The sequence below is a fragment of the Geotrypetes seraphini genome, chromosome 3, assembly GCF_902459505.1.
Source record: "Geotrypetes seraphini chromosome 3, aGeoSer1.1, whole genome shotgun sequence".
In the NCBI taxonomy this organism is placed as follows: Eukaryota; Metazoa; Chordata; class Amphibia; order Gymnophiona; family Dermophiidae; genus Geotrypetes; species Geotrypetes seraphini.
Window position 1 is genome coordinate 55,736,660 of NC_047086.1, and position 19,019 is coordinate 55,755,678.

At 40.9% G+C, this 19,019-nt stretch overlaps 1 protein-coding gene across 5 annotated transcripts in view; it reads right to left on the bottom strand.

The window, feature by feature from the left end:
- COL19A1 (collagen type XIX alpha 1 chain) overlaps nt 1-19,019 on the bottom strand; it is an 885,342-nt gene that overhangs the window by 713,830 nt on the left and 152,493 nt on the right. For all 5 annotated transcript variants that reach the window (XM_033936698.1, XM_033936699.1, XM_033936697.1 and 2 more), the window contains exons 5-6: nt 1,166-1,289; nt 1-276 (exon numbers count right to left, since the gene is read on the bottom strand). In XM_033936698.1, coding sequence (XP_033792589.1) covers nt 1-276; nt 1,166-1,289 — 400 coding nt within the window. The remainder of the gene's footprint in view (nt 277-1,165; nt 1,290-19,019) is intronic.

The window sequence follows — 19,019 nt, forward strand, 5'->3', positions numbered from 1 at the left end:
ATCTACAGGTTTGCCATCGGCAACATTGGCGGCAATAAGAGTCCTTCCTTGCATGTCAATGGGGGCCTTTTTATCCGTCTGTCTTCTTTCAATTAAATTGCAGTCCATGTATAGCGAAATCACTGTTGATTGAACACCGATGCCAAGTTTGTGCCACTGTCGATCAAACAATGAGTGAAGTTCACGATTTTTGAACATGTAGTGTAACATATTTCCTTGATCATCTTTGGCAATAAAGTTCACAGCTTTCTTTGTGCCATCAACAATTATGGACATCTGCAAAAAAAAAAAAAAAGCAAAATGATTCCTTAAATGCAAAATGTTAATCAGCTAGAATCAAGTTTAAGCTTTATTTCATATGTTCATAAAATTCTGTATACTTTAGCATCAGAATATCTTTCCTGATTTTATCTCTCTGTAACTCAGGTTTAGGTTTCAAGTTTATTTAAAAATTTGATATACCGCCTTATCAAAATTCAAAACTAAGGGCTCCTTTTACTAAGGTACTTTAGGGCTTTAACGCACGGAATAGCGCACTAAATTGCCCCGCGCGCTAGACCTTAACGCTAGCATTGAGCTGACATTATTTTAGAAGCGTACTGCATAGTGTAGCGCGTGGTAATTTTGTGCGTGCAATAAAAACAATAGCACACCTTAATAAAAGGAGCCCTAAATCTCTACATTCATCTCAGGAAATTTGTTTAACAATTCCTTCTAACTCTCTGAGTCAGAAAGCAACTACTAGACTAAAAACTATAGTAGTCAGAGGACCTAAATTATGGAATATGCTCCCATGAACTATCAGAGAAATTGATGATTATTTTACATTTAGATGACATTTGAAAACCCATTTATTCAACCAGTATTTATTCAACAATAGCTTTTTGATTATTACATGAAACTCTTGGGACTTCTGGCTTCTTGATTATTATATCTAAATTGCACCCTTGGAACTTTGCCCGTTTGTTTTCCTATCTTATTGTGATCCTCCTTGAGCTGTTTTGAGGTTAAGAGGAATATAAGCAATTAGTTAGAAAACATAAAACTTGGATCACTATCCAAATTAAGATAAACCCAAAAGCAACCTCTCTTGTCCTAGCTCAAATGTCAAATATCGCAAAGTTGGGCAGACATATTTTATCCATACAATAAAAATATGGCTTACCTCAGTTGTGCTTGTTCGACTTAAGCTCTGCCATATGTACCACCGTTCTTTTTTGGTGCTTCTTCTTACACGGAATGTGGCTACTAAAGAATATTCTTCTGGAAGACCATATGAAAATATATGTCTATAAAAGGAAAGCAAAACCTGATGTAGCTCTGATATTTAAGGAACAGATGTTTAAAAAGGGGGGGTAAAGAGTGTGTGAGAAGGAGTGATAAACAAGATGGGATATAGCAAGGATTCAGCATTATTTTTAAACTCGTCTGTACAAATTTCTTCCCTAAAAGGTTTTGCTCCTCTTGCTAGGGGGTATTTTCCTAAAAGAGGTATTTTGCAAAAGGACGTTCTAGGCTAAGGGTTTTGATAGTCCAGGACACCGAGACACTGGCACTGTCTTATGATTAGAGGTGTTTTGTGAGTGCATCTCACAGGGCTTACAGGCAGACATTTGCAGTTGCTTGGCCAGAGACCCAGAGGAGAATGGAGAAAGAAAGAAAAAGGAATTTATCCAAGAGGATACCATTTCTTGTTTGAGGACCTTGAACTAAGACTGCTTTTCCTGGATTTTGATATTTTACTCTGCATTAATGTTGTATATACCTACTTTGGAGATCACAAATAATGATATTTATCTGGTGTCTTATCTGTTTTTTGAAATGGGTTATTTGTGTAACTCACTGTAGCTTAGGCCTTGAGAGTTTTCTTCTTCTCAGCCACCTAGATCCCTTAATTTAAAATGCACCCGCTAATTTTACTGCTCCCTCTCCCCTGTTTTATATGTGCCAGTATTTCTCTCTCACGTAGTGCCTTTGTAGTCGCCCTCACTCTCTTATAGAGAGGTGTAGCTATATTACCATTTCCTATTCCTATTCATGTTTCTTCTAAGTGTTTTTTTTTCTCAAAGCAGAAGTGCCCTAACCTATATTGTCTTCATCATAACATAATTGTTCCATCCGTTTATGATCCTCTGTGCCTTTTCTTTTTCTTTTTCTTTTTTTTTTAATGTCTTTTCATCTAGCTAGGGTTACCATATAGCTCCAGAAAAAAAGAGGACGGATTGAGATATCTGGGGTTTACTTCCATTGAAAGCAATATAAGTAAAACCCAGATGTTTCAATCTGTTCTCTTTTTTCTGGACTCTCAGACTACACTCTCGACCTGGTTCACAGCACAGTGACCATATAAACATAGACAACCAGAGGAACCGTAGAGAAGATATTGAATGTTGCTGAGAACACTGGAAGTTGAAATCAAAAACGGACAACCCTCAGCCTGCACCCCAAAACACTTCTTCCCTGAAAATTATCATGAGGTAGGTAAAAGCCTCAGATCCCACCCTCCACCAAACCCAATAGTCCAGGTTATAAATAAATAGGTGGAGGCTAACCGGGGTATATTAAAGTCATTGGCATAAAATACCTCCTCAAATAGTATTTCACTATGTGAAAAAGCCTTGTGCAATGCAAGTGAGTGAGTGTCCGTTTAACATTCAAAGCACCATAAGAATAGGTAAACACCCGCGGAGGACTGGAAAATGCATATCATGGTTGTTATTGCTGTTGTATTTACTGTTGCTTAATAAAATAGATTTGAACATAAGAATAGGTAAACTACCAGTGCTCGCAGCAACACTAGGAGCAGAGCCCCACCAAGATGGAAAACAAAAGCACACCACACATCGACGATGGCCAGCGCTTTGCTAATTGTAAGCTGAGAGTATACTTGCTTTTTCGAGTGGGCTTGTGTTGTATTTGCTCCTTTTTCTGGAGCCATATGGTAACCATACTTCTAGTTCTTTTTTGAGGTGAGTAATCTGAAACTGCATATGGTACTCAAGATGTGGTTGCACCATAGATCTGTACAGCAACCATGCTTTTATCAGAGCGGTGGGTTGAGAACCAGTGAAATCAAGGTTTAAGTCATGCTTCTCCCACTGTTATTTATTTTGACCTAGGGCAAGTCCGGAGTAATCTGAGGAAATACTTTTTTATAGAATGGGTGGTAGAAGCGTGGAACAGTCTCCCAGAAGAGGTGGTGGAAACAGAGACTGTGTCTGAATTCAAGAGGGCCTGGGATAGTCACGAGAGAGAAAGAGATAATGGTTACTGCGGATGGGCAGACAGGATGGGCCATTTGGCCTTTATCTACCATTATGTTTCTATCTCAGATAGCAAAAAACAAAAGGAATTGACCCCAAAATATCCACAAAGAAGAAAATCCAGAGAAAACCAAAAAACTCTGTGGAGTGACGATGTTCCTAAATGGACTTTATTTGAAAGTGTCAAAGTTCCAAAGGTACACTGAAATCATCCACATAAAATAATTTCATCCACATAAAAATAAATCATCCACATAAAAGCCTTAAAGGACCTAGTCCGCTAGGGATACAGGACCTAACATGGTCTGCGATTCGACAAAAAGTCTTCTTCAGGGGTCTCTGGGGGTCCTATAAAGGTGAATACGTGGGAAACAATTATGTGGATTATTTATTTTTATGAAGGAGTTTTTTTGGTTTTCTCTATCTCAGATAGTACATTAGGGCCTAACTTTTTATAACATGAGTTAATGTGCATTAATTTAAGTACATACCCCCCATTTATCAAGCTGCGTTGCCAAGTAGCGCAAGCTAAATGCTGAGCTGCCCATTCTATTCCTCTGTGGCTCTGTACTGCAGCTTGGTACATGCCATCATGTTTCTATGTTTCTTTTACCATGTTACTGTGTTATTACACATTAACACCTACCCCTGAGCAGACATATGCCGAGTCCTGCAAACTAAGCATCATTTCTGCAGAATTTGTGTTATCTTATAAACACACATACTGTAGTTACTTACACGTCTTTATAAAATTCAGTCTAATACTGCATTTTGTTTTAAGATTAGAAAGCATTCAGTGTGATATAAGATGCAATAACAGGGGAAATCAGGAGGGGTGGGACTTTTTCACATCACTATAGGCTGCAAATAGATGCCTTCCTGCCCAATTAATCTAGGCACCCTGTTATAAATATGATCTAAATACTAATGAAAAAATTGGCTAAACCTCAGATTTTGGTAATATTATAGAGGAAGAAGCGACAGGTTTTAGCGATATGTTGTATATGATCTCACAGAAGGCAAGTTTATAACTATGTGGATGGGTAAAAAACACAAACATACTTTTTCTTTGTGGATTTACTACTACTAATCACTTATATAGTACTGAAAGGCATATGTAGCACTATACATTTTGACATTTATAGACGGTACCTTCTCAGAAGAGCTTACAATCTAACTTGGACAGACAGACATGACATATAGGGTTGGGGATGCAGAACCCAAGGTGAGTGGAGTTAGGAGTCAAAAACATTTTCAAAGAGATGGGCTATTAAATGGGCCTTGAATTCTGCCAGAGACGGAGCCCACCATAGGGATTCGGGCAGCTTGTTCCAAGCAAATGGTGCAGCAAGGCAGAAGGGATGGAGTCTGGAGTTGGCAGTTGAAGAGAAGGGCACAGATAGGATGGAACTACCAGCTAAGCACAGCTCGGGGGGATGGGGGTGGGGTGGGAGGGTATCATAGGGAGAGATAAGTGAAGAGAGATAGTGAGGGGCAGCTGAGTGAGTGTATTTGTAGGTCAGTAAGAGGAGTTTGAATTGTATTCAGAAATGGATGGGAAGCCAAATGAAGTGACTTCAGGAGAGGGGTAATGTGAGTATAGCCACTCTCCCGGAATATAAGTTGTGCAGCCGAATTCTGGATGGATTGGAGGGGAGAGAGATGGCTAAGCAGAAGGCCTAAAAGTAGCGAGTTGCAGTAGTCTAAGTGTGAGGTGATGAGGGTGTGGATAAGTGTTTTGATAGTGTGCTCAGAGAGGAAGGGTCAGATTTTGGTAATATTATAGAGGAAGAAGCGACAGGTTTTAGCGATATGTTGTATCTGGGTGGTGAAGGAGAGAGAGGAGTCAAAGATGACCCCGAGATTACAAGCAGACAAAACAGGAAGGATAAGAGTGTTGTCCACAGAGATGGAGAACGAGGGAAATGGAGAGGTGGGATTAGGCTTGAAGATGAGCAGCTCTGTTTTAGCCATATTCAACTTTAGATGACGATGAGACATCCAGGCGGCAATGTCGGACAGGCAGGCTGAGACTCTGGTCTGGGTTTCAGTAGAGATATTTGGTGCAAAGAGATAGATCTGGGAGTCAACAGCATAGAGCTGATACTGGAAGCCATGGGAAGAGATCAGTGCTCCAAGTGTGCAAGTGTAGATTGAGAAAAGGAGTGGTCCCCAGGATAGAGCGTTGAGATACACCAATTGATAGTAGGAAGGCTGTGGAGGAGGAACCACCATTGCATACACTGAAGGTGTGATGGGAGAGAGAGGATTTCACCAGATTTCTCAAAAATTAAAAGTATTAGAAAAGGCTATCATTTTGCAGTCATATAGGAACTGTCAATGACATACCTTGTGTCATTATATGTTGTTAACAAATGAAAATGAGCAGAAAAAAGCATGACATTTTGGACTAGATTCAATAAAAGGTGATTATAGTTAGGCACTGGGATGAACTGCACTAAGCAAATATTCTGTAAAGGGCAGGGCAGGATTAATTCGTCGAGGGCCCCTCGGCACCCTTCTATTCAAAAAACACATAAAACCGAACTAACACAATCAGAACTGTCCCAAGCATCACCTGCAGCTACTCCATATGTACTTCTGATGTCTTGACAATTCAGACATAATTTATGTTATATTTGGAATAATGGTTACATATATGAGGTTCAATAAAAGAAAATTTTCACTGTCTGTTTCTATTCTGACCATTTATTCCATTTCATGGTTATTACAAAAATATTTTTTTACATGGGGGGTGTCAAAAGATGATGGTCCCCAGGTGCCACATACCCTAGGTACGCCACTGCTGAGACCTTCATCTGAGGTAAGGAATAGACAAGAGACTTGCCTCATACCACAAGGAGCACCATTGGAATTGAAATTTGACTTCTTGGATCTAAGCCTACTGCTTTAACTAGTAGGCTACTCCTTTATTCAGTATAAGTGACATCTGCCAACAAGATACTCAGTTCTCCAATCTAGCAGGGAAGTTCCTCATAGTCTGTCTGTATTTTGACTACTGTGAATATTGATGTATAGTGCTGCTTTTTACATCTCACAAATGAATAAATTAAATATTGGTACCAGTACAGATCTTTGAGAGAGTGATATTTACCATTTTCCACTGGTTAGTCCTGCTCTGTTTCTCATCTTTAACTAGTGATTAATCCATAGTAAGACACTGCATCCTATTAGTAGAAACAGAGAAAATGATGGCAGATAAAGGCCCTCACCTGGAGTACTGCGTCCAGCATTGGTCGCCGTACATGAAGAAGGACACGGTACTACTCGAAAGGGTCCAGAGAAGAGTGACTAAGAAGGTTAAGGGACTGGAGGAGTTGCCGTACAGTGAGAGATTAGAGGAACTGGGCCTTTTGTCCCTCGAACAGCGGAGATTGAGAGGGGACATGATCAAAACATTCAAGGTACTGAAGGGAATAGACTTAGTAGATAAGGACAGGTTGTTCACCCTCTCAAAGGTAGGGACATGAGAGGGCACTCTCTAAAGTTAAAAGGGGATAGATTCCGTACAAACATAAGGAAGTTCTTTTTCACCCAGAGAGTGGTAGAAAACTGGAACGCTCTTCCAGAGTCTGTCATAGGGGAAATCACCGTCCAGGGATTCAAAACAAAGTTAGACAAGTTCCTGCTGAACCAGAACGTACGCAGGTAGGGCTAGTCTCAGTTAGGGCGCTGGTCTTTGACCAGAGGGCCGCCGCATGAGCGGACTGCTGGACCACTGCTCTGACCCAGCAGGGGCAAGTCTTATGTTCATAAAATGAATTTGGAAAACTCTATGCTTACTACCTAACCTAAAAACTTTAAAATGGAAAAATATTAAAGAAACAGTAATAGCAAAATATTTGATTAAGCAATAAGCATGGTGCTCAAGAAAAAGAAGATTTGAGGGGCCAGAGATTATATACTTAAATATAGGGGAAATATCAAATTTCAGTTACTTATGCACCCATATACAGTACTAATGAGTATTATAGTACATGCCCCTATTAAACACATTTTAAGGGCATTAAATGACACTAATGTACTAACTAAGCGCATGCATTAGCCAAAATATAGAACAGTGCCAGGAATTTTTAAGCAGCATTATACTACAGGAATATTTAGGGCTCCTTTTACTAAGGTGCACTAGTGTTTTTAGCGCGCACAGGATATTACTAACGCAGCTTAGTAAAAGGAGCCCTTAGCTTATGGGGGAGGAGATATGGCTTAATGCCAGGCATAAATATATCTTTTTCTTCTCTTGTCCATCCATTAACATATTTTTATTTCCACTGACTAAAGTGCACTATGGATTTTGTATAGTACAACCAAAGTTGTGCATGCAAATTTGTATGAATTGCCTGTTTGAGTGTGCAACTTTAATTAACAAGCTAACCAGTGCTGATAATTGGCAATGAGCAAGTAATAATTGGCACTGATTAGAATATACGCACATAACTTTCTAAGAGTTGTCTGGTGCACAGATCTCCAAACAGAGTGTGGCCAGAGGAGGAGCATGGGTGGGTTGTGGGCATTCCTAAAAGTTAGGGGCAGCTGGTTCTCTAAATATGACATAGAAGTGGCAGCCTTCTATAACTATTTGCAACATATGGACTAAAGTTGCCCTTTCTATTGCCTTTCTTTCTTTTTTTCTTTCCTATGGAAACCAGTATTCTTTTTTATATGAATTTTTTACTGCATGCTGTGAGCATGGACCAAATATGAAAGGATGTCTCAGTTACCATCAAACAAAGACTGATCACTGACATATTTTTAATTGCAACACCTTTGAGCTGTAATGCTGAAGAAGACTTCTACATATCCCATGGACAGCTAGGATCACCAACAAAGATGTTCCTGATCATATTTTTTTTAAAAATAATAATTTATATTCTGCATATCCTACAATTCTATGTGGATTGCACATTATTCAGGTACTCAAGCATTTTTCCCTAACTGTCCCAGTGAGCTCCTACTCTTTCTAATGTACCTGGGGCAATGGGGATTAAGTAATTTGTCCTAGGGTCACAATGAGTAGCGTGGGATTCAAACCCACAACCTCAGGGTGCTGAGGCTGTAGCTCTAACCACTGCACCACATACTCCCACAGTGTTGTTCCTGGAAGGCAAAATTACCAAACAGAAACTGACCTGATTCTGATTCCAGGAGAGAGAGGAGGAAGGGAGACAGCTATTGTCCCTCCTCTCTCCACTTGGGGATTCTCAGCTGAACTGAGTCCCCACCTTCTGGGCCTGATTAAGCAGCCCTTTAAAGGGCTGCATATCAGGTAGGCCTTCGCAAATGGCAGGCCAAGTAAGACCAAGCTAAAACCTCTGTCCAGCTTCATCCATAAGTAACAACAGTCTACAAAGCTGTTTAATTGAGGACCAATGAGGAAATCACTCTTCGAATCCACCTTCAAGTTTCAAGGCCCCAAAATTTGGAACTGTCTCCCAACCTGCTTACATCAGACCTCTTCCTATCTTCATAACATAAGAAAATAAAAATAGCTTCACTGGATCAGACCAATGGCCCAACAAGCCCAGTAGCCCACTCTCATGGTGGCCAATCCAGGTCACTAGCACCTGGCCAAAACTCAAGGTGTAGCAATATTCCATGCTACTGATACAGGGCAAGCATTGGCTTCCCCCGTGTCTTTCTCAATAACAGACTATGGACTTTTCCTCCAGGAACTTGTCCAATTCTTTCTTAAAATCAGCTATGCTATCCGCTCTTACCACATCCACTGGCAACGCGTTCCAGTGCTTAACTATTCTCTGAGTGAAAAAAAATTTCCTCCAATTGGTTTTAAAAGTATTTCCCTGTAGAGTTCCTTCTATAAATCCAAGGGAAATGATAAAAAGGTATTTCATAGAGATTTTGAATATTTCCGAGGACTCAATACCTCCCTTTACTCGGGTGTATTATTTGCCAGGTAGAGTATTAGAAAAGCAAGTGGAGGATCAGGCTGAGCAGGAACCTCAATTAGACTTGACCGCAATGTTGGAAGTATCTGATAAGGATTTGGCTAAACCAGCAACTCTTCTATTATCTGTGGCATTATTGCCAGATAAAGAATGGATATTAAAAATGTTTTTTAAAAATAAATTCAAGGAGTTTCTAGGTTTGAAAATCCAAGTTTTCCCAGATGTTAGTAAAGAAACTCAAAATCGTAGACGTCAATTTCTTTTATTGAAACCAGGTGTTGCTCAGCTAGGTGGTATTTTCTTCTTACGTTTTCCAAGTAAATGTGTAGTAAGGTACCGAGATAATAAATATGTGTTTTTTGAACCGGCTCAACTTACAACTTTCCTGACACTGAAACACCTGGAAAAGGAAGGAACAACAATGGCTAGCTAAAGTAGAAATATAAGCCCCTTGAATAAGCCACCAGATATCTCCTTTCTTATTTTGTTTAAAGTTTATTTTTTGAATTCACTCATAGAGTCTTGGATCAATTGAGGACTTGAGAATGTGTGAATAGAGTGAAGTTATTGAAATGAATTTTTCTTATTTGTCTTTATAAGGCGTTGTATTCATATAATCTTTCTGTACAAAATGTTTGATTTTGTTAAAATGTAAAACTGATAAATAAATTTTTTTAAAAAAAGTATTTCCCTGTAACTTCTTCGAGTAATTTTTGATGGAGTGAAAAATTGATCCACTTGTACCCATTCTACTCCACTCAAGATTTTGTAGACTTCAATCATATCTCCCCTCAGCCGTCTCTTTTCCAAGCTGAGGAGAGAAGTTCCATCCCCTTTACTATCTTGGTCACTCTTCTTTGAACCTTTTCTAGTGCCACTATATCTTTCTTGAGATAAGGAGACCAGAATTGAACGCAATCTTCAGTTTAGGAAGGTGCTAAAAACACATCTGTTTTCATTATACTCTTGCTATGATTCATAATGTCTTTGTTGCTAACCTTATTAATCTTGTGTAGGCCGCAATAATTCCCAGTTGTCATTTGTGGGGTATAAGAAACAATATGGTATGATATTTTGGACATATGATGAGGGTGAATTCACTAGAAAAGGAGGTGCTACTCAGAATGGTCACTATTAAAAGGAAGCAGGGGAGACCAAAGGCCCATTGGCTGGATACCATCAAGAATTACATGGAAATGAAAATCGCACAATTGAAAGAAGCTGTGGAAAACATGGAAACATGGCGAGGTCCGGCCTACAGAGTATCCAAGGGTCGGACATGATTGAATGGATAGTAGTAGTAGTAGTAGTTTTGGTATTATTTAAGGAAAGACAGTATATTTAATAATGCAAACTATAAACCATAGTCTCTTATCACATGATAGATCTTCCAAAACAGCATTCAACTGTCTACAGCATCATTTGTTGCTGAGAGGGTAATGAATGTGATACCAGCAATCTTACCTTTCTTAAAGCTATCCTGATAATACCGAATAAGACTCAACGACCTGACCTGTACATAACAAGCCAAGTTTGTTGCAGTTTCAGGGTCTTGCTGCTGCTGAAAGGCCCGGAAAATTGCAACAAGCATGAAGCTAGCCGCTGAAACCTAAGAGAATGTAACAAGTCAACGTGTTTCCTCGTGGGGCAACAGTTGGTTAGTTGTTTTTAGTCTGTAGCAAAAAGTTTGATTCTGCCACCTGCAATCTCATTGAGGGCCTATTCATATTTAGAGAATGTTTGAAAATTAGTAACTCTCCTTAATACACTTACAAACTCAAGCCTATAAGTCTGCAAAGAAAGTTTATATTTCACTGTAACTATCACTAATCCACATGTTTCTTCTAAAAACAGTAATAAATCCAAAGAACTACTGTATGTTCCATGTGCCTCGGAGGGCTCTTAGAGGTACAAAATTGCTTTCCATCTTTCCGCCAGCACCACCATAGAAGGAGGTCAAGTCCCCTGAGAAAAGAAGAGGCATTACTGAAACATTCCAGCATTCCAAGAAATTACAAATGTGAACTGGATTCACTCAAATTCTTTGTTAGGCTATTATGAATAGCAACTGTTGTTGTAAAAGAAGACATTCACAAGATATTTAACAAAAAAAAGAAAATGAAATGGTAAATGCCTGAAAAATGATATTCGAGAAGAGCTTTCTATTAACACCTTTGCTCTACCCATAAATATTTATTCACCACCAAGAGTCTTCTTCAGAAATGAAGGTATATCCAGGCTAAAGCACTCCAGTGTATAAACACTATAACATTGCTGTATCTGAAAGGCTGGGATCACAATCCTGACGTAAAACATAAGAATATATTGTCATATGGGTCAGATCAAAGGTCCATCTAGTACAGTATCCTTCTTCCAACAATGGCCAATTCAGGTCTCCAGCACTTGGCAAAATCCCAAGAAGCAGCAAGATTCTGTGCTACCAATCCCTAAGGATAAGCGGTGGCTTTCTCCAGATCGATTGAACAGAACATGAAAATCATGATGATTTTTTTTTTTACATATACAATAACTCTTTGTATGTAGAACACTGGTTCTGTGATATTCTCATGTTTTTTGTTTATGGTTTATGGACCTTAATATGATACTGAAGGCCAAAGTACCCCTCAAAAGCAATTATGCTGAGAAGGGAAAAAAGGGTCTGAAAGACTAGCAATAAGAAGGATCAATATAATCACAACAATAAATGTTCCATTAAAAAGCCTCACACAGCACAGGAGATGAAAACCAATGGAATTGGATGGAAACACTTTTTATTCAGTATCGCCATCTGACTCGACAAGAGTCGTGTTTCGACCAAACACCTGCATCATGAGTCCAACACTTGCGAATATTCAAGGATGTTCCAAGTTGTGATTGAACATCCTTGACTATTCCCAAGCTTTGGACTCCTGATGTAGGCCTTTGGCTGAAACATGACTTGTGCCATCATATTGTGATACTGAATACAACGTTCCCCCTCCAATTCCATTGGTTTTTGTCTCCTGCACTGTGCTTTTGTGTGCTTGTATTGTGCAAAGGATTTGTTGTTTTCTGTTTTTGTCCATCCATTAAAAAACCTCTACATACAGACAGAAGAAGGAAGATCTGGGGAAAGCCAATCTAAACAGTTATTAGGAGTCAGCTTCAAATTGACAGCAATTAATAATGTGATAGTAGTATTAAAAAAAATGCATGCTCATTTATATTGTATGAATTTTTTCTTAATACAACTTCTAGCAAGCACAAAACTGGTGAGCATCTACTTCTTCAGAATCTCAAGCCACTTAAGGGATAATGCATGTCCAACGCAGGAAAAATGGCCTAATGCAGAATACACTAAAGCGTTCTGATTTAACTTTGCCATCTGTGTGTGTTAGGCACATGGGGGCCTCATTTTCAAAGCACTTAGACACACATGGCACTAAAGGTTTTTGTGATACTTTGTAGGGCAGATTCTATATAGGACGCCAGTCTCAGCAGCCACCTAAGAAGTGGCTGAGAATTACACACTGGTGTTCTATACAGAATCGCATCTGCCCTAATGGACAGATACCTAACCCCACCTAACCAACCTAATTCTCTAACCGGCCCCCATGTCACAGGTGCCGGTTAGAGAATCACACCTGATCCCTTGCCATCAGCTGATCATGGCAAAGGATTCCCCTTGTGAGTAGCTGCAGCAGGGACCCCCCCACCCCCCGCAAAGGACCCCCCCCCCCCGCAAAGTCCCCTGGCAGGAGGGATGCCCACTTCCTCCTGCTAGAATGCTAAACCCCCTGGAAGTTCCTGCCCCCCCCCCCTGGCACCCTTAATTCCCCCATACCTCTGCAGTAGAAATTCTGGTTGGAGGGATGCTTACACTCGCTAGACAGCAGGCCCGCAACTCCAAAATGTCAGGCCTTCCCAGTGCATTCTGGGATGACCTGGGAAGGGGCCTAAGGCCCTGATTGGCTCAGATGCCTAAGTCCCCTCCCATAGGAGAGGTCTTGGGCCCTGGGCCAATCAGAGTCTTAGGCCTCCTTCCCAGTGCATCCTGGGATGCACTGAGAGAGGCCTAGGACACCGATTAGCTAGATATGTAAGGCCCTTCACATTCTGGCATTAGTACTATTCTTCAGGGGTGTATAAATGAAGCCCAGTAGATGGCACCAAAATGCAAAAAATGAAACCAAAAGGAATACTCTCGATGTCCAGTTAGGAACCTGCTGCCAGACACGATGCCTTAAAAATGCAATGTAGAAGAACGCTGCAAACTGAAAGGCGTCGCTGCTGAATCAGTTTGCAGCGTTCTTCTAGATTGTGTTTTTAAGGCACTGTATCAGGCAGCAGGCTCCTAACTGGACAGCGAGAGTATTCCTTTTGGTTTCATTTTTTGCATTTTGGCGCCATCTACAGGGCTTCATTCATACACCCCTGAAGAAGGCTACCTTAGCCAAAACACGAAACGTGTTGGGGTCCAGTATAAAAAATGATTGAAAGATTCCTTGTTATGCCTGCTTTGTTTTATGTAAATGTTCACATATGTATCATTGATTTATATTGTTAAAATAAATTGTCCCTGAAGTTGATTGACTGTGTCCCTTCCCCACTTCTTTTTTGGTTTATACTTTCACACGTTGTGTTGCGTTTTTTTCCTTTGTGTTGTAGGATACACTATTTTTTATGCACCATGAAACAGTACATCACAGTTTTGTATTAATTAATTTGAACAGCTCAGACTCATTTATATAAGAAGCTGAAGCTCTATGGCTTATAATGAGCACAGATACAATCCAGAAGTGCCATTATGAAACATATAGTACATTGTTTATTTTTAATTCTTCAGTGAAAAAAAGTGGCAGACAACCTGAGTAGCTATACTGTACATCAAGCATTTCAAACTCAAAGGCTGACACGGGTCAAATAAACAAGGTTTAAGTTATGGGGGCCATAAAAAGCAAAAACATCATTTTTCATAGAAACTTAGGTTTATTATGAAAAGTTGTTTTTTCCGGCAATTGAAGGAACTACAGAAGTTAGTTTTGACAGAGGTAAATTGTATTTTTGCAAAAGTTCAAAAACACAATTTAATATATTTTGTCCTGTTGTAGTGCCATGCATCGGTAACTTACCAGACAGAATAATTGCACAAATTAATAAGTGTAACATAAATAAACCTATACTCATATTTTTATTGTAATCCAAAGGCGAAATATTTCCTGTTAGGTGTACCAAGCAATTCAATACAAGATTAATGGCATGGTAAGTATTATTATCGTCTGATTGACTGCTAGTATTAGTTGGGGGAAATGGTGCATTATGACTAGAGCCAAGAACTTGTCTCAGGTATCAAAGGCATCCATATCATAGTTCTTAATAAGAATAAACAACTGGTTATACTCGTATATTGTATCGTTAGGCTGGATGGTCGACAGGGGTGTGTCCGGTAGGAGGGACTGGGCATCCTCCTTCTGGTGAAGAGCACGCCGGTTCGGGGGGGAGGGCAGGAGAGATTGAGCATCTCTCCTGCCGCAATCGTTATGGGTGTAGGGGGACGGGCTGCCTGGGCCGCTGAGCTGATCACAGAAGCCGCGATCAGCTCAGAGGCCCGATCCGGAACTTATACTTGTTTTGACTTTGTCTAAGTCAAAATGTATACATTCCTTCTGGTAGCTGTCAAACATTTTGATTATGGCTGCCAGATAACTAAGTCTAGGTTGACCTACATCCCACCCATCTGCCACACTATCCTCTCCTCCCAAAATGCCCATTTTCACTCTGGGCGTACAACAGCACTGAAAAGGCCTAAGCTGGTTTTAGATATGTCTAAAACCAGTTTTGATTATCGATACTTGGACGACCTGTCTTTTTGATCGTCCGAATACCGAATTAAGCCGGTTTTTGGACTTTCTTTTTTTGATTATGAGCTCCTTAGTGTGCAAAATCGATGTAAATGAAACCCATTCCGAAACAATTATATCAAGTATCAATAATCAAAACTGGTTTTAGACATATCTAGATATGCTACACACCATCATAGGACCACCAATGTGTGTGTATGGCGCTGCCTGGCTGGCCCAGGGCTTCCTCTTGGCATCGGGGTTGACGTTGGGGGGAGGGCTTCTGGGCCAGTGCCTGGGCGTGCCTTTCCTGCATTTGTTGGGCAGGCAGGAAGTAGCAGCGGGCACTGCAGCAGTGGCGGATGGGGGGAGCAGAAGAATCATCAGTAGGCTTCGGAGGGAGGGAGGCAGGCTTTGGAGGGAGGGAGGCAGGCTTCGGAGGGAGGAAGGCTGTTGGTTGCTGAGCTTTCTCATATTCGGCGTGGCAGGGAGGGAGGGATGCTGGCTGGCTTTGGGGGAGGGGTGGGACAAAGACTGGAAAGCAGTGAGGGGGAGGCAGGCAGGCAGGCTTTGGCAAGGGAGGGGTACTAAGGACATAGGAAGGAAGGAAGAAAGGAGGGAGGGAACAGAAAGGGACAATTGATGGCCCTGAGTGCAGAAAAAATGCATAGTCAGAAGGAAACGCAATCAGAGACTCATGAAATCACCAGAAAGCAAAGGTAGGAAAAATGATTTTATTTTCAATTTAGTGATCAAAATGTGTCAGTTTTGAGAATTTATATCTGCTGTCTATATTTTGCGCTATATTTGTCTATTTTTCTATAGTTACTGAGGTGACATTGCATACTTTAAAGTCATCTGCCTTGACATCTTTGAACCCCCCCACCAAATATAAATCATAATTAACATTAAAAAAAAAATAGTGAGGTAAATCAATCAATAAATAAACAGTGCTGGTGATATATACTTTTGAATTCAGACACAGTTTCTGTCTCCACCACCTCTTCTGGGAGACTGTTCCATGAATCTACCACCCTTTCTATAAAAACGTATTTCCTTAGATTACTCCGGAGCCTATCACCTCTTAACTTCATCCTATGCCCTCTCTTTGCAGAGTTTCCTTTTAAATGAAAGAGACTTGACTCATGCACATTTTTTATGTAGATATTTAAACTTCTCGATCATATCTACCCTCTCCCGCCTTTCCTTCAAAGTATACAAATTGAAATCTTTAAGTCTGGCCCCACATACCATTTTAGTAGCCTTCCTCTGGACCGACTCCATTTACACAATATTCTAAATGAGGCCTCACCAAAGTCTTATACAGGGGCATCAATACCTCCTTTTTCCTAAGAACATAAGAAACGCCCTCACCGGATCAGACCGAGGTCCATCTAGTCTGGCGATCCGCACACGCGGCGGCCCATTTAGGTACTCCTTTTTGGAGACCCGGATTTACCGTATCCCTCAATTTGATATGCAAGAAGGTGTGCATCCAACTTGCGTTTGAATCCCAGAACAGTAGTCTCCTCCACAACCTCCTCCGGGAGTGCATTCCAAACACCCACCATGCGCTGTGTGAAACAGAATTTCCTGACATTTGTCCTAAACCTGCTGCCACTCAGTTTCAGTCTATGTCCTCTTGTCCTCGTCACATCAGAATATTTCAGTAATGCTTCTTTTTGGTCTATTTTATCAAATCCTTTTAATATTTTAAAAGTCTCTATCAAATCCCCTCTTAGTCTTCTCTTCTCAAGGGTAAACAGCCCCAGCTTCCTGAGTCGATCTTTGTAGATCAAATTTTCCATTCCTTTGATAAGTTTCGTGGCTCGCCTCTGCACTTTTTCCAGCAGAGTTATATCTTTTTTAAGGTATGGAGACCAGTGTTGGACACAGCATTCTAAGTGCGGTCGGACCATTGTTCTATAAAGTGGCATTATGACCTCTTCCATTCTACTCGTAATCCCCTTCTTAATTATGCCCAACATCCTGTTCGCTTTCTTCGCTGCTGCCGCACATTGTGCCAATGGTTTTAGGGTACTGTCAATCAGTACCCCCAAATCCCTTTCCTGTTCGCTTTTTGCTAACTTCACCCCCAACATCCTGTACTCATGTTCCTTGTTTTTCTTTCCTAGATGCATCACCTTGCATTTGTTTATATTAAAGTTCATCTGCCACTTTATCGCCCACGTTTCCAGCTTGTTCAGATCTTTCTGGAGGTCCTCGCAGTCCCTTTGAGAGCCAACCGCCCGACATAGTTTTGTATCATCTGCAAACTTTATTATATTGCATGTTGTATCCTCTTCCAGGTCATTTATAAAAATATTGAACAAGATAGGCCCAAGAACCGAGCCCTGGGGCACGCCTCTAGTCACTTTCTCCCAGTCCGATGGCTATACATCTCCCTATGCAACCTAGCATCCTTCTAGCTTTCACCATCATCTTTTCAACCTGTTTGGCCACCTTAAGATCATCACATACAATCACACCCAAGTCCCGCTCTTCTGTTGTGCACATAAGCTCTTCACCCCCTAAACTGTACCATTCCCTCGGGTTTTTGCAGCCCAAGTGCATGACCTTGCATTTCTTAGCATTAAATTTTAGCTGCCAAATTTCAAACCATTCTTCAAGCTTCGCCAGGTCTTTCTTCATGTTATTCACACCATCCGGTGTGTCTACTCTATTGCAGATTTTGGTATCATTCGTAAAGAGGCAAATCTTACCCGACAACCCTTCAGCAATATCATTTATAGAAATGTTAAAAAGAACAGGCCCACCACTGGTAACATTCCTTTCCTCAGAGTGATCTCCATTGATTTCTACCCTCTGTCGCCTTCCACTCAACCAGTTCTTGACCCAGCCCGTCACTTTGGGACCTATCCCGAGGGCACTGTAAGTCAATATGATCGGCTAATTAAACTGTGCAATATCATTTATTTTTTGTTCAACAGAGCTCAGTTTCGAGAATCACCCCTTTATCAGGAACCCCCCAAATTTCCAAGTCAAGCCATAAGCAATTGTGAACTCTGTTAGCTCTATTACCCCTACCACCAACTCCCACTGTACTTCCCTTTTAATTTTTGTAAACCGTGTCGAGCTCTATATTTATAGAGAAGATGCGGTATATAAGCTTAAGGTTTAGTTTAATTGGTGGTAACAAGTGCTCCCGGAAAGATTAGAGAACTTTGTTGCTAATTGTCATTTAGAGTGTTCTTCAGCTGGGTTTTATTGAATTGATCAATTTACCTATTATTGGATTGTGAAAGCAGTGTATTAATTTTTTTAATTAAAGTTACTCACCCAGTGGCAGCAGGAGAAGGAGAATGGGTTGTTTTATTTTTGTGGCCCGGATGCCTTGCCTCTCTTTTGGGCTCCAGGTCAATGCTGTGTTCTGAGTCTTTTGGTTGGTTTTATTTCAGGGGCAGCCAAGGCCTTTGAATTTGTTGAAACCAGCCGCTGGAGGTAGAGGGGGTGGGGCCAACTCGCAATGCAACTCCCGGCAGCAGCATAATTGTTATGAGTGCCAGCCAGGAGGGAAGAGAGGAGCCCATTTACACATGTGCTGCGCAGAAGACTGGTGGATATGACTGGTGCGCCCGTAATGGGTGCACGCACCGGCATGCCGAAGATGGGGAGAAGGCCTGTAGACCAGGCAACGGAGCTGGGCTGCAAAGATATTTGTTGTGGGCTGCAAGTTTAACATGCTTGCTGTACATATTTCCATCACCCAAGTTTGGGTGGGTTCTGACTAGAGAATGACACAGGGACCATTTACCATGGTAAACCGTGGTCACCGCAGTAAATATGCAGAAATGGAGATATTTGCAACTGGTTTATTGCAGGACAAGACCTTTCACCACCCCGCGGGAATGGTGAAAAGTCTCGCTTCTGTGGTAAAAAAAATTGCGCCCGTGTCAGACTCGGCATCTCCTCCCCAGCTCCTCTTGTGCCTATTTTACCTTCAGGAGCCAGCCATGCCATTGATGAACACAGAAGGAACCCAAAACCAA